Source organism: Nelusetta ayraudi, unplaced genomic scaffold (genome assembly GCF_046127955.1).
Source record: "Nelusetta ayraudi isolate G7.1 ecotype Tasmania unplaced genomic scaffold, CSIRO-AGI_Nayr_v1 ptg000048l, whole genome shotgun sequence".
Lineage (NCBI taxonomy): Eukaryota > Metazoa > Chordata > Actinopteri > Tetraodontiformes > Monacanthidae > Nelusetta > Nelusetta ayraudi.
In genome coordinates this window covers 12,550,286-12,566,691 of record NW_027466098.1, presented here as the reverse complement: position 1 = coordinate 12,566,691, position 16,406 = coordinate 12,550,286, and the positions used below count along the sequence as shown (strand labels likewise).

Sequence of the window (16,406 nt, the reverse complement as noted above, 5' to 3'; positions counted from 1 at the left end):
AGTGGTGCAGAAATACTTTTAGGCTGTGAGCAGGTCCATGAATTGCCACACTCACAAAAAAAAAATGACCGTCATGCTAAAATGTATTCTAGCGGTTATTGTTGTTATACAGCTGCAATTGTATTTTCCCCTGTCAATGATACACATATGAGCAGCCAAACAACATATAAGTATGTTGCAACAGGGAATCTCTTCGGTAAAGTTTTATTTGGTAGTTTGATGTCTGAAAACCTTAATAACAACTATATGATAATGTTTCATCTCAAGGTTTCCACCATGCGTTTCACTGCTTCTGCTATTTAAAAAGTTAATCAAAACATACTGTAAAATAAACATAACTTTCCCAGTCTAATAAATGATAGATAGATTGCCTGCAATCAATCTATCATTAATGGAGAATGTCTAAATTTTGCAAAAGGTCCCACCTTTAAAAATGTGCATAGTAATGAGACCTTTAATGTTCCGTTTTCAGTTCAAATTTCTCGTTCCAGATTTAACTTTTTGAATCTTAGTTGACTCGATGAGAAAAGCCCACTTTCTTGATAAATGCTTATTTAAAGAAAACCATAATTACTTTCTCTCTCAGTTCACATCAGCATCTGCTGAAATGGAGGAAAATGACTGACATAATAAATTACAGATAAAGTGATTGGTTATGAATTGTAATAATTTGGTCCGAGCCATGTTTAGACATTCACATTAGATTTGCTGAACTTGGCCTGGCTGTCGTCTCAACCGACTCCAGCAGAGGCACAAATAAAAACAGCCGACAAGGGTATTTGTCCAAAACACTGCTGACCACTACTGGTCAAAAGCATGAATTATAGTCGGTGGCGGGAGACTGTGCGGACGGACTTTCAGCGCCTGTTAACTCCATAAACAGACACGCAACAGAACATCTGTTCAGCAGCTGGTGCGCCTGACATCTTGCTCGGTGCAGGGAGGTCAGCTTATCTGCTGGCTGACTGACTGATGCAGGATGGGGCCCTCAGCGTACACATCCCTATGTCTCTGCCATGGATGCATGAACCAGTGAAATAGTTCACTTTCGGATTTTGTTCATAGTTATAGATTAATACGTAGCAGTTATTTTATCCTTCTAGGGATTTTTTTTTTTTTACTGTCTGCTGCCTGAAAGTGAAATATTTATTAGCACCCAAAATAACAATGACTCCATTGTTATTACAGTGCACTTGAAGGAAAATTAATTTTTCACTTCAACATTTTTTTTTTTTTGCAAGTTACCTGTTGAGATTTGACGTCTTTTTATCCCCACTGCCTGTTAAGCAGGGAGAGCAGTGTTTCCATGCTGCGTGAAGGTAAGGAATCTTTGCTAATCTGTCCATCATTTAACACAATTTTTGAACACTATGCACAGAAATGAAAATGAATAATTTTTACAATTACTTACACGGTCACACATCCACTTTAAGTTAGGAATATGGTGACTCACACATACACAATAGTACAACATGTAACATCACAAGCAGTTTTTCTGGCCAGCATTATTGGGTCCTTGTTGCATTTCAAATTTCTAACATTTCCTGTTCCCTCCCTGGCCTTTTGCTAACACAGCGATCTCCTGTTCCCCTTTAATGGGACTGCAAAACAAAGTTTGGTTACATAAGAGATTATCTGAGCCGCTCTCGCCGTCTCTCATCAAACAGTCTCTCCTGTGGTTTATGAGGCAAACGCTTCGGGGAGGTGTTTTAAAAATGTTACATGTCGCTGAATTCCCAAACACGCACATAGTGATAATTGTGATGCACTGACGCAGCTCTCTTCCTGACGGAAGGTTTTCATTGGGAGCATGTGACGTTCGATCTACAGTACTGCATGTGGTCCATCTGGGAGGGAGGAGCCCACAGAGCTGAGGAAGACCGCTCAGATGCTAACTGGAGCTAATCTGATCATCCCCCCTGCATAGTTTTTTTTAATTTTGACCTGGATGTTCAGCTGAAATGGTAACAAAAATATTCTTAAGATTTGGGACGTTCAGAACTTTCACGATAAAGCCAAGGATATACGGAAAATAATGTATTTCCCCTCTTGCGAATCGTGCCTTTCAGATGAGCTCCTCCAATCCTGTGGAAGGAAAACCAGCGGCGAGACCGCATTTGGAGAATCACAAGAAATGAGTGAACACACATGACAAATGCAAATGCTGCCATACGGTGCGCGAGAGGGGGCCCTCCCAAGCTGAGTGGTTGGATGAGTACGGAAACAACGTGAGTCATACATTACAGCTTTCACAGTCACCTCATTGCTCTCTGACACCTACGAGAGCTCATGGAGTGACATGACAGACAAGTGTCGTCGCAGCAACAGAAAATGTAAAACTAAGAAAAACAGCCAATAGTGTGAAATTTGAACGCAAGGTGCTCTCGTTGAAGCCTGCATGTCAGGCAGATTACAGAGGCTGTGTATTTCTGTTAGTCATAGCTTGATGAATCCTTTAAACGATACCAAAAAAAACCTATGAGTGGTAAAGACTATACAACACATTAATTATATATTCATCTTTCTCACATGCATTATGCATGTAAGGTCAGGAATCCTGCCTGGTGTGCTGGCCAGCCGACGCTGAAAACCGGATTGTGAATGAGCGAGGTGAGGACTGCGGGGCTTTCAGGAGACTGCAGAAGAAAATGGAGAACGTCTTGGATTCTGTTTTTTTCTTTTTCTTCCCCCTCTTCTGATTTCAGACAGGAAAATGACAGCCTCCCCCCACCCTCCAAAAAATGGGGAATGGAGCAGAAGGAAGGGGGTGAGGGGCTGGGAGAGACAGACAAGCACAAAAACGAAGAAGACCCAAAAAACATAAAACATTTGCAACAAAAAAAAAGAGGAAAAAATAAAAATATGAACCCCTGGATCACCTATGCGACCCTGTGAGGCTGATCTCCCACCAACCCACATGCAGCCAGTGTCGTGTCGCTCGCCACAGATTTGGGTGCTGATGTCGCACAGCCAGAGGCGTTGCGATCCCACCGTGGTCATGCATGCAGAATAAAACAGACGAAGAGGAGGAGGCGGAGGAGGAGGATGGTGGCGGCGGCGGCGCTCTTATCAGTGGAAACCATGTGTAGCGCAGTGGGCAGCGTGATGGCGCTGCATCCTCGCGGCCATTGAATGGGGGGGGGGGGAGAAGCTCGTGGATCGCGTCGCCACACCCATCGCATCCGGCCGGACGCGGCGCGTGTGAGCACGTCAAAAAAAAAGGGGGGGGAAATAATAATAGTGAATTTAAGGCTGCGTCGGCGACAGAGACATTTGACAAGCGCTGATGAGTCAGCCGCAACCCGACACCCCATCATCACCACCACCACCACCATCATCATCCGTGGACTCGATACGGCGGCGCAAACAGACGGCGGCTGGTGCTGATATCGATACGGCAAACAGTCTGACGGGGACGGCGGTGGTGGAGGCGGTGGGGGGGAGGGGAGAGAGAAAAGGGAGACGGCATGAATGGACGCGCTGCTGTGTGTGCGGCGATGATGGCGCACGTGGAGGAGGGCCACTTTAGGAGAGGTGGTGGTGGTGGCGGCGGCGGCGGCGGTAGTGGTGGTGGTGGGTGTATTTAAAGATGTGGACGCGTCTGTCTGTCAGTGCGCATGATACTGCGGTGCCACTACTATGGCACGCTCCAACTCACCTTGAATCGGCGCACGGCTCCGCTCGCCTGTCATTCGGCTGCGGGGCCGCGCCGGAGAGCCAATACACGCCCCAAAGAGCCGCACGGCAACCAATGGGAGGCGGGCAGAGGCGGACCTGTGGCTGCATTCTCGCACTTGGTTTCACTATGCGCTCGTAAAAAAAAAAAAAAAAAAAAAAAAAGGGGAAGAAGAAAAAATAGAAAAAAAGAGGAGGGGGTGGGGGGAATAAAACGGCTCCGTCTACTTACTACAAGCGCGGCGGTGCAGGTGCTCTCTGTCTCTTGCGGGAAGAGAGGATGCGGATGGAAGGACGGGGGAGGGAAGGAGAAGAAGAAGGGATGAAGGGAAGCGCCGCGCGGACGGAGAGCGGGATATGAGCAGGGGTTGGCTTCCGCCAGGTTGCAAGGTCGAATATGAGAGATTGGTTGAACGGGGCACTTTGCGTGGCGGTGGCTGGTCGGCAATAGTACTATGATTTGGTATGTGGCCACTCTGATAGCAAGTGTATTCAGCACCAGAGGAACGGCCGCTCAAGGTGAGTTGAAGTGCAATATATCATCTCCGCGCGCCGCCCGCGCGTACGCATCATGATGTCTGTCTTGCTGGTGCCTGCTGCCGCCGCACATTTCCACCGTCTGCCTGTTTTTTTTTTTTTTCTCCTCTCGATTGGAGAGACGTGATGGTAGTGTGTTGATGGTTGTAGTGGTGGTGGTGCTGGTGCTGGTGCTGGAGGAGGAAGAGGAGGAGGAGGAGGGAGGTTTGGATCATAAAACTGTGCGCTTGTGTGTCATTCTCGCAAATTGCTGCATGTCTCGTGTCACGTGAAAGTTCAGCCCCGGTTTTAATCGTATCATGACGGGAGGAGAGGAGGATGGAGGGAGGGAGGGAGGAAGGAAGGAAGGAAGGAAGGAAGGAAGGACGGTGGGAAAGGAAGGGTGGGAAAAACGAAATATATAAATATGTGGCAATTTGTCTCGGAACGGCCTTGGCTCACTTGTGCTTGTGTTCACGCGTGAGGCCGTATCAGTGACATGTCTGTGCCGATACGGATGCTGCTGTCTGGCGGTGACGAAAGCGGGATTGAGCGATTGTCAGCGCCCGGCTTGCGATAGATATGTGCACGGGGCATGTTTATTTATTTATTTATTTATTTATTTATTTATTCATTTTTTGCGTGATAGAGCGACGCGCAAATTGCCAATAACGTCTCCGCCGCCGCTGTAGCGTCTCCCTCTCCTCCTCCTCCTCCTCCTCCTCCCTCCCTCTGCGCGCGCGTGTGTGTGTGTGTGTGTGTGTGTGTGTGTGTGTGTGTGTGTGTGTGTGTGTGTGTGTGTGGAGGGGGGGGGGGGTGCATTGTATCATAGCAAGCAGCAGCAGCAGCAGTCCCATTTGAGTTCTCCAGAGAGGGGTGTGACCGTATCAGCTCCTCGAGATGGAAAAGTAACTAAATAATGCATCGGGTGTCAGATAAAAATGCACTCCTGGATTGATGGAGCAGCTGGTTGGCTGCGTGCTCGGAGCTTCATATGCGCCCATTTTCATATTGCACGTTGATGATGATGATGATGATGATGATGATGATGGCGAGGAGGGTTGGAGGGGCGGGGGGTGTCTGATGGCTGGGAGGGGGGGGGGGGGGTGCACGGTGCGCTGCGCCAAAGGCAGGCATGCAGTCTTGCAAAAAAAAAAAAAAATGTTCGTTCGCCCAGTTCGTTCATTCATTCAAAGTGGCTCATGATCGAGTCCTTCCGTCGCGCGCACACGCCAAAATATCCTCTTCTGTCAGGACCCCCCCCCCCCCCCCCATCTCCACCACCACCCCCATCCCACCATCCCGGCCCCTCTGCGTTGACCCATGTACTTACTTAACCTTGCTTTTCCGTCCGTGTCCAGATGAGGGAGACATGTGCCAACTTTGTCGTCTGGTAACTGATCATAGTGACCCCTCCACCCCCCCTACACACCCACCCACCCCAACCCAATCAGACCCAGCCAGAACTGGTCCCCCCCCCCCCCCCCCCCCCCACCTTGCAGCAAAACTCATTTCATCTGGGATTAAAGCAGATGTTGAGCACATTTTCTTTGTAAGCGTAGAGGCGGCTTGGTGGCATGGGTTGATTTGTCTGACCAGCATTCGGAAGGTGATTGTCTTTTCAACGCCGCAGAGCCACAAATCGCGGCGTACTTCATCATCAATCACAAATGAAAGCTAGTCATCACAGCACTGTCCCTACACAAAGTCTTTGAAACAATCCCGACACATTAAGATTGGGGACAGTGCGAGCTGCATCAATTCTCTCTCTTTTTTTTATTTTAAATATTGATTGATTGTAATTCAATAAAAGTTCAAGTTGTGATAAAGTAGTCAATAATAACAATAATTGTGAGAATAGCAATAGCAATATAACTATTTATGAAGTAGCTTTCAGAACCCGACTGGTGATAAATGCACAACATAAAAGCAAACAGATGCTCAGCAAAATGCAATCAACAAAGTGAAACAGGAAGAAAATGTGTGAATTTAAAAAAAAAAAATGCAGATGAGATAAAAGAAAGTTTTCGGTAATTATAGAGAGTTGTTGTCAAATAGACCTCATTGTGTTTTGCGGCCGCAGTGGAATACTAATGGAGTATTTGTTTTAAAGAAAAAGTTTGACATTTTTGGGAAATGAGCCCTTTCACTTTCTCACTTGGCAGCGGATGAGAAAATCGATGCGGCTCTCATATTTGTCTGTTCAGTATGTAGCTACAACCAGTGGGTTACTTTGGATTTAACTTAAGAATGGAAAGTGAAGAGGCGGCTGGACTGCCCCTGTCAGAATGTACAAAGATCAACGTTGAAGCCTCTAGTTAAATCGATAGAAAACAAACATGAAGACGGGGGAGAGTTTTGTCTCTGTCTCCGCTGGTTTGCCCCCCACACACTGTTTAAGATAACAGAGGCATGGTAAAGTCTCTCAGCGCTGAAGACTGGCATCCCACTCATGTATTAGCCTACAGTTTATTTTGCCCAAATCACACGAGCACGGTGGGGTTTTTACCTTAATACTTTGAAAACAATTTGTTTGTCTTTTAAGAAATGCCTTGGTTCAATGTAATGTTGCTCTTGTGGGATTTGTTGTAATGGACTCTGCTGTATCATAGCTTCTCATAGAACGCGTAATGAGAATTTAGTTCAAACAGCATTCATACTGTTTTCCTCTTAAACTATTTTAAGTTTTCACAATGGCAACAACAAACACCAATGGCTGCAACGCACCACTTTATTTGGCGTAAATTTTCGTACTGCTTCCTACTTCAGTGGATTATATGGCTGTGCTTGTTAAACAATGCACACAGCCAGCCAGTTTCGTTATCATGCCACCTACTTAATGGTTAGATAAAAGCCCTGCCTATTGTTGAATAAATTATGCTGTGAGACTTGTTGAGTCTGCTACTTGGGCTCTGCTATAAACCAGCGCCAACTTCAAATCTGAGAGTTGCGTAAAATGGTCGTTTGAAGATTTCGAACAAAATCTGTCAAAAGCATATTCTAAATGTTAGTATTGGCCTGTCAAAGGTGTGGATTTTTATGGTGACTTGCATGAGTAACTAGCAGCTGTGGTGATAAAAGCAGATCTCAAAAATCTCCTTAAGTGCACTCATAAAAGTGGAAAGAAAAAAACACAGTCTTGTCGTCAGCAGACAGACAACACAATATAAACCCAAGACTTCATTTATCTCCTATCTGTGACCTTCCAGCATTTGGTGCAGTTAGGACAAATTTTACCGTCGCTATTAATTTTTACACAATAAGTCGTTTGCAGAGAGTGTGCAGAGTTTCGGCCACTGCTAAGTCTGAAAAGTGGTGGATTTATAACTCGGCAGTAGCCGTCCACCCAGATCTCACTTCCGAAAAACAATACGCCCCCACCACCAGCGCAGCTCATTCCGGATACAAAGCTGTTTTCGGCGCAAGCGTGTGGCAAACAGCCTTGTTCCCTGCTCCCGACAAGTTCACCTCCACCTTGTCAACATTCCTTGGAATTTGGCAGTCGTCTCATTCTTGGCAAGAGTCGGAAGAACAACTCAGCTGTTGTGTTAGCCGGCTCGCAAGCTGTTGTGTGCAGGGGATGATGAAGTTTGAGACAATGGAAGATAAAGCACCACTTTCAAACTGGACTTTTAATAGAAATCAAAATGTCACAGAGAATTCATTCCAAGAAAACCAAACAAGATTTCTGGCTTCCGTCTCTTCTCTAAAGAGATGCTGTCTAGTGATTTTTAGCAGAGCCGCTGAGCCATCAGTCGCGCCTAAATGAGCAGCGGGAGAAGTTTTCTCGCGCTAGGTGCATATTGAGCGGTGCTGCGTGCGATCTCGGAGACGCAAGGTTACTTCAACAAAGTCAAAAGTGACTTGGCAGCCGATCAAGGTGGTGCAACGGGGGCAATGCAGAAGTAATTAAATGTCATTGGCGAGCGGCAGGGACTTGTGTCGCTGGTGCGGCTCTCTGCTGGTGCTCTCAGGTCCTGTGCGGGGACCTCCGTCTTTTAAAGTGTCTGTCTCGCTGGCGCCGGGCCAGATGGTGTCCGTCTGCACTTCCCCTTCTCCTCGTCGGCCTCTTCCTTGATGTTTCGCACGGATTTCGGAGCTCTCTTGTGGACCGCGGCTCGGCAAGGCTTGTTCTCGTTGCCCAGGTTTATTCACTTCTTCAAAGATGGAGTGGAGGCGCCGAGCGTTGTGAAGGTGGCGGAATCGAGGCTGACATGGGCTCCCATTAGTGCCGAGGCTGTGAGCTCTGCTAGCCCGCGACTTTATGAAGCAGATGTCCATTAGATGAGTGAAGGAATTTCTGGAAAACCAGAGTTTCTAGTTTGTCGAACAGGTTGATGGATATGGAATTGTGTTTTTCATCCATCTGAGTGCGCATTGATAGTCTGATCCTCTGAAATGTTAGAAACCAGGAGGTGATTTGGCACATTTAACAGTGATCAGGATCCCCATTCTGATCCATTGAGAGTCGGTAATGCAAACAGAGCCAAGTAGTGGACATTGCCCAACGACACCAATAGGCCGATGACATGTCATTGACTTGATGAAAATCAAGTCAAATTGTCATATTTTGGAAAAATTATTAATTATTATTAATCCAAATGTACCATAAACTCATCGGATTTTTTGCTGTAGTGATATTTAGCCACTTTCTGCCAACCTGAAAAACATCCAAAATAATTTCTAAGTGTGTTCCAGGTGCTCTAACGTCCTGCATCAATCGCTATATTAACATTAATCTTTATTCTTAGCCATCTGCTCCGTTTCTTGTGACTATAAATATGCACATTTTACATATTTATCTCACACTCCCTCTGAAATAACTTGTCATTTCCTGCCAGGGCGGTCGCGCCTCCATTCCGTTCACGTCCTCAAGCAGATAAGCGTCGCAACTTCATCTCTACTGACTTCCTTTCATTTGTACTCCCCCTTCCTCTGCGCTGCTCCGTGCACAAGCTGTGGATGGCAGACTCTCAGTACTGGGCATGTGCCAGCGCTTTCTGGTGATGCCACCACCTACCCTCCACTCCCCGACTCCTCCTCCTCCCCCACCTCCCCCTCCCTTCACCTCTTCTGCCTCGGCCAGTTCGGTCCCGGCGGAGCCCCGTTGCAAAACAGAGCCTGAAGCATTCTGGGAAAGCCAGGTCTTCTGATCGCGTGGCTGAGATTTGGACGGTCTGCTCTCTTGGCCACTTGATCATCATCAGAGCACGTGCTGCTGCCTGCAATAGTGGGAGTCAAATACGGGACAGTGAAGGTGCGGCACTTACATAGATCCTCTGATGAGACCTGTGCATTAAAATATGTCCTCCTGGCCTCATTTCTCAAGCAAATGAAAACATACTGACCTGACCAGGTTGCTTCAAGCAGAACAAACAGAACAAAACTTAATTAATTTCAAATAACGACGCTCGAGATGCTTTAGAATCAATTTACATCTCCATTATCATGCCTTGAGAGACAGTTATGTTACTTTGATAACTGTTGATAAAAAAATTACTCTATTGTGTTGATTGTAATGGAAACACCTGAGACGATGCAAGCGGTGCAGGTCACTTGAGTTGCATATTCACTTTGTCAATTTAGCTAATTCAGAATAACCTGTTTTGATAAAACCTTTTGTGCGTTAGCGCTGATTTGAAAAAGTCTAAAACCACCTCCAGCGAGCCTATTATCTTCACTGAATTAGAGGAAATGAATTTAAATCATGTTTATTCCATTGAATTATTTTTCATCTACTCCTGTCGATTGAAAGCTTTTATGGGGATGCACTACATAAGGAGACAGGTGTGGTCAGCAGCAGTAGCAGCAGCAGCGCTCTGGACTGGAATCCCCTCTTCTCCGTTGTTTTCCTGGTGGTTCTGTATATTCAATCATACAGTCCCAAATTAACACATAGATCCGGGCAACGCAACGCACGTCCCCTGCATGCAAACACGCACGCATTCGAAGTCGTGCGCTCTGAGGCCAGCCACTGATGTGACCTTCAGCACATCCAGCCTGGCATTTAATTACCGCCCTGTCAGTGTCCCATCCAGCCCAGTGGCTGCACGTCCTTGAGTTCCTCTCTCTCCAGCCTCTGTCCAGTCTATATTCTATTACATCCTCCACATCCGCACTTCTGTCCAGTATGCAACATTCCAAACTGCACTGGAGCCGTAGTGGCTCGCCCGAGTGTTGAGGACATTTTTACGTTTTATTTTTGTTTTTTGCTCTTGCGCTGGAGTGAAGCTCTCCGTGATAAATGTTTTTCTGCAATATTATTCACATAAATGTCACCACAATTTTTCTCTGGATCAGCTTAACCTGATTATTGGACCTGAATTGTGCCCTGGAGTCCTTTTGCTCTTTGAATCTCCAGTCGTTTCTGTGATGCAGTGTTTAGCAAGCAAGTTCCAAGATGACTCACCAACCGGGCCTCCTTGGTTTGGCTTGAAAGCTGTAACTGCTGGTTACAGCTAACTGCTAGTTATGAAAGTGTGTCTTTCTTTCTATTGTTGAGTCTTCCCTGTCTTGTGCTCCTCCTCTACCTTGAATGATATTACATTGGGACAAAGCAAACACGTGATCTAATCACTCAAATATGGTTGGTTCACTGTAGAAGCATGACACAGGTTTTACAGCAATATGCTGGATCTATCTCATTAATGAATGTCTTCGTTTTAGTGCGTAAACAAGTTTTTTTTTCCCCCCTTTGCAGCTAATTTGTAGTATCTGTGTGGTTTTGGACTGATGGTTTTAGCGGAAGTCATTTTAAGACGTCAGCTGAAAGATGTCAGCAGCCGTTCGTCTATTGATTCGGATCAAACGATGAATGGAGTCAAACCGCGTGCGAATGCGAAGCGTTTTCACCTTTGCTCGACAGAGAGGAATTTTCCCTCGCGCGTGTTTGCTTTGGAGCGGGGAGCGTCTGCCGCGGCGGGTGATTGATCTGACAGGTGTTTGAGGAATGATTGAATTGTTACCCAGCCGTCAGGAATTGATGATGATAGCCGTAAATCTGCTCTGCGCCAGGGACGGATGCATATAAAACCTATTGGTTTGCTCGGATTTATTAGCTGTCTGATTTATGCAGATCTTAGTCGACAGATTCCTGCTGGCAGGACTCAGCCTTCGCTCGGCGACCTCCCTTGACTCCGGTTGAGGTTTACACTGTCCAAGCAATCAGGAACGTTCGTAATCAGTATTGATCCCTTTCATATCTACACCGCTGTGACTTTAGCCCATCGTCCTCGGCGTAGCCCCTTCGTATATCATTTATGCCCTGTTGAGAGTGTAAATATTTTACCCTGAATAAGCCCCCATAAACCCTTCTGGGCTGCCGCGTCTCCATTTAGGAAATGAAAAAAGGCACAAGCGGCGACCAAGCCTGTTCTGATCGTCCCATCATAAGCATCCCATAAAAGTCCCTAATAATTATGAACCCCTCCCCAATATATCACCTCCAGGGCTTCAAGCAGACAGTAAGGCACAGTACCGGCAATGCGACACCAGGCAGAAACCTAAACGCTCAGAAACGCCTGCAGTTTGAAGTGTGCTCGGAGCAAACAATGGGTTTCCTGCGACACAAGCCGCAGCCACAACCGAAAGGTTTGAGCCTGTGCTTCATGTCAAGTGACTCTACTTACTCAAAGCTAACAATGAATCCAGTGTGTCTCATTATGGGTGTGAGCCTGCTCCCCTCAACAACACATGCGTAGTACCTAGAATCACTAAAAGAAGTGAATTTTTTTCTTCACTACCGAGCTGTTTACTGTCATTTCTTTATGTTAACTTTAATTCGACTTCTTAAGTCTTTTCTATCAATGCAGCTGCCAATGCAACAGCAGGCCCGAAGAAAGTAGTATGAAGTCCTGCAGCACTTTCCTGCCATGCCTTGATTAACAGCAGCTAAAAAAAAAAAAGCAAGTTAGTCTGTTTTTGATAGTAAATCTATACTGTACACGCCTCCGCATAAGCCGTGCAGGAAGTGCTTAGAGGGGTTATCATAATCTTTTTATAGGGCCTTCTAAATGAGGCGACAATGCTCAGGTGTGACTTTCAAGCTCCCACTGAGCCCAAAGCAATTTATTTGGCACATTGCTGATTTTGCTGCACTTTGCTGCACACTCATGGGTCACTTTTCAGGCACACATCACTAGAACCGGGTAGCTAATAAATGGCTATCAATAGATACACACGCTGCTTGCTACATTTCTTGGACATGTTGTACATTCAGAGGTGATTTCCTGCAGACTGAAGTGGTTATTTGAGTTCCTGTTGTCCTTCTTATGGTCTCCATCCAGTCTGACCATTCTCCTTTGACCATCTGACATGGATAAAGCAGCTTCCTCCGCACAACAGCCGTTCACTGGATATTTTCTCTTATTTTCTGGAAGCCTTGGAGATGGCTGTGTTTGAAAATCCCAGTAGATCAGCAGCGTGTGTTGTACTCTGACCAGCAACCAACCATGTTTAGGTCACCACGTTTACGGTCACAAGAACCCCCTCTCGCACTTAACAGTCGGCAGTGACAATAGTATTGAATTCTGATTCTCAGTTTGAACCCCAAGCAGGTCGTCTTCACCACGTCCACTTGCCGGAATGCATTGAGACGCTGCAGTCTGATTGGCCGGTGTCATAACCAGCAATTGAAAGTTGTTTCTCATGAAGTGGCCGGGGAGTGCAGAACTGGACGGGACAGGTCTCATCACAGGTGCCTGAGAAGGCAGTGGGTTTGTCACATGGTGTCAACAAAAGCTCTGCGGCTTCTCCATGTTTTGTCTCAGTATTTGGCATTTTTACAGTTTGCTCTAATTTTCAGTGAACAATAATTTACCACTCGCATGATTTAGACAGTCTTAAGTTTGACAAAAAACTATTTGTTGTTGCTCAGCTACAGCAAGGGATTGTTTTTCTTGGAACTGTAACAGGCTAATTGTTGGCTCTTAATCCAGTGTCAGGTCGATGTTGAGACTGGTGCAGGTTTTATGCTCACATGCTGGTCATGTGCGTCCCACTGGGACACAGCCATGTGCTACGTTCAGTAGGTGCGTATAGTAACGCATTTTTCTCCCGCTTAACAAATGTGGCACGTTAGGAAAAGGCGGATTGGTGGACGTGAGGGCCGACCACGTTGTTTGAAAAGTGTGATTTGATTAAATCTACTCCGTTTCAGGGCCAGAATATGCGCCGGCTAAGGGGAATAAAGTGGATTAGCTCTCTTTGCGGCTATGATGCAGATTAAGCGGGTGAACACTGTCGTTGTGTGATGCATGCGGCCTGTAAAAAGGGGCTGGGCTTTGATTTTCTGAGACACGTTGGCTTTTTCTGACATAGTGCTGGCCGGACCATTTTCTCATTGCGTTTGCTCCTCTTGTAAAAAAAAAAAAAGAAAAAAAAAAACTGAATTACCCCGCTAATGCAAATGATACTGGCTGCTAATTAAAGCATTAAGTTATTCAGCTGCGGCTTCTCCGGAGTGATACGTCAGCATGTCTCTTGATCCCCGGAGCCAAACCCCCTTCTTCCCCTGCAGGGCAGGCAGCCGTGCCTGCTCTGACGGCGGAGGTGCAGCCAGTTCGATGGGAAGCGGGGGTGGCAGCTGGAGGAAATCTATTGCCAGAGTAAGCATTCTGTTGAGACAGGTATGCCGACCTTTCAGTCGTCTGATAGGTCGACGCTCGGGCAGCGTGCCTGGACGTCCGCGGGCCTGGTGCGTAGTCCGCCGCCGCTCGTAGTAAGGTTTATCTGGAGGGGAGCGGCCAGCGATGGTCCTCGGAGCCTCCTGGGAAGCTTCTGAGAAAATAAAAGAATGAAAACGCTCACCAAAAAAGATGGAGGGGGCAGCTGACGACAGGTTGTTTCGGTGAATGGATGAGAAAAGTTTATGAGAGGCTGAGGGTTTATTCATTCACCACTAGTGTGTGTGTGTGCGTGTGTGTGTGCGCGATTGGAGTGACTAGCTGCGTTTCCATTACAGTTTTTCGCAAAATAAAAGCGATATTTCTACAATTTCAACAAAGCACAATTGTGATTCGCAGGTGTTTCCATTGAATGGTGTGAAGCCGTAAATCTCGTCAAATCTCGTCCCACGAGATTGACGAAAATTATGTTTGCTTTTGTTTGTTTACGTTTGTTTGCTGTCAAGAATGGTTGTTATATTTTTCTCTTTGATTACTTGTAAAAAAAATACTCTGTCTCCTCCTCCGTCCGAACATAACGCGCTGTGTTCATTTGAAGTGAACTGGTCATGTGACCCCCTATGTCACGTCCGTTGACGCGTAAATGCGGAAAAAGTGTTTCCATGACACTTTTGCGATGTACCTCGATATCGATATGCCAAAAAAAAAAAACACCTCACGAGAGAGTAAAAACCTTTTAGTGATTATTTGAGAGGTTTTTTTTTTTTCCGAAATGTCTGTGTTTCCATTACCAGGTTTTTATTGCGATATTTAGGTTTTGCGCAATTCTAGGGGTAATGGAAACACAGCCGAGTTGCCTTTTACCGCTATTTTCCCCACCACCATTTCTCTGTTTTGTCCCTGTAGATCCTCCATTCATGCCTCACTGATATTCCATTCCATTGATGTTGCAACTAAAACGTCGCCCTGTTCTGCCCTCAGGTGCCCACGGAGTGAGAGAGGAGCCCCGGTTTGTGACGGCGCGCGCCGGAGAGAGCGTGATCCTGGGGTGCGACGTGTCCCCTCCCCTGGACGGCCAGCAGCCTCCCTATGTGGTGGAATGGTTCAAGTTCGGAGTGCCTATTCCCTTCTTCATCAACTTTCGCTTCTACCCTCCTCATGTGGACCCAGAGTACACTGGTGAGACGTCTGCACGGTGCACATGCAGCTCAGATTGCGTTCAGATTTGAAGTAAACTAGGAGGTTGTGACTGGCACCTTCAGGATCAGGGAGGCTTTTCGTTGGTGCAAGAAGTGAGGGCAATTTCTCAGGAATATATAATGTGCAGAATACACCTTAAGGGCTCGTTCTTGTTTTTTTTATTGGAAAAATTGTAATTTCAAGATTTTAAGATAAAGGAAAATAATTGGAATAACAATGTACTGGGTTTAATGGTGAATATGTAACAAACTTTGACACATATCAAACAAAACATTTGACACTAATGTTGAATCTTAGGAAAAAGGATGAGAGATGATGATGACAGTTTATCTTAGCCTAGTTTAGTTACCTGTGACCTATAATAATGTACATTGATTACATGATTATTAGGTCATAGCCAATTTCATGGGAGCTGATACATGGCTACAGTATGTAGCTATATATAGCCGTTGTTTTATTGCTAAGAAAAGTGTCAATTCTGTAGAAACAAGAACATTGAAACTATTTCTTGTCTTCTACCCTGAATTTTGTTAGCAGGTTCTGTCAGTATTACCATAGAGTGTGAAAGGACACTCAAACCTTTGGGAGCTTGTACTGATGATATAACCAAACACATAAACATTACACACTTCACCTTTCAAGAGACCTGAATAGTGATTGGTACGTGACTATTTATACATGAAATATGTATACATACTGTGTATATATATATACCGTATACATTTCTCCAGACTGTTTATGAGAGCCATGCAGAGCGTGCTGACTCCTGATCCCCGCCCCACCAAGATGAAGCTGCAACTTTCAGTCACTTCCAGACATGCAGAGAAATGGTTTGATGCATTCTGTCCTGCATTCTATTGATGGCAGCGACAGATCACACCGTGTACGAGATGAATCAGGTCAACTTTGCCCCAGCTAGTGTGCGGGAACATATTATTTGGCTTGAGACACCACCAACATAGTTAATAAACAAAGTTGTCAGGCAATATAGTAATAGTCTTTTCTCACTGACTGACAAAATAAGTCAAATGTTTCCGAAAACAGATCAGTTTTTTTTTTTTGTCAATCCCTCACAATCGAGCGACCTCTTTCATTTCCTTTCATCGTCTTGATTCCAGCTCTAAGATTTTAGCTGCTTAGACGTCCACATGGATCACAGTTGGCTCGTGAAAGCCGTCAAATCCCTGCGATGTTCCTTTAAGAGTCACCCGGCCGACAGCGAGGAGGGGGGGGAGGAGGAGGAGGAGGAGGAGGGGGTGAAAAAAGAAAGAGAAAAACGGTCTCTTGCGAAGCGGCTTCATTGTCTGTGACAAGATGGCGAGCTGTCAGAACGGGGTCAGAATTATTTCTCCCAGCTCCCACCTCTTTAGCGAGCTCAGAACCTCTGCCTGA

General features: G+C 45.9%; 1 protein-coding gene across 3 annotated transcripts in view; it reads left to right on the top strand.

Moving 5' to 3' along the window:
- The window catches only part of igsf9ba (immunoglobulin superfamily, member 9Ba), a 70,008-nt gene that overhangs the window by 13,745 nt on the left and 39,857 nt on the right, over window positions 1-16,406 (top strand). For 2 of the 3 annotated variants that reach the window (XM_076036396.1, XM_076036394.1), the window contains exons 4-6: window positions 2,070-2,228; window positions 2,706-4,194; window positions 14,796-14,993. In XM_076036396.1, coding sequence (XP_075892511.1) covers window positions 4,131-4,194; window positions 14,796-14,993 — 262 coding nt within the window. In that variant the 5' untranslated portion in view covers window positions 2,070-2,228; window positions 2,706-4,130. The other variant, XM_076036395.1, reaches the window with a different exon arrangement.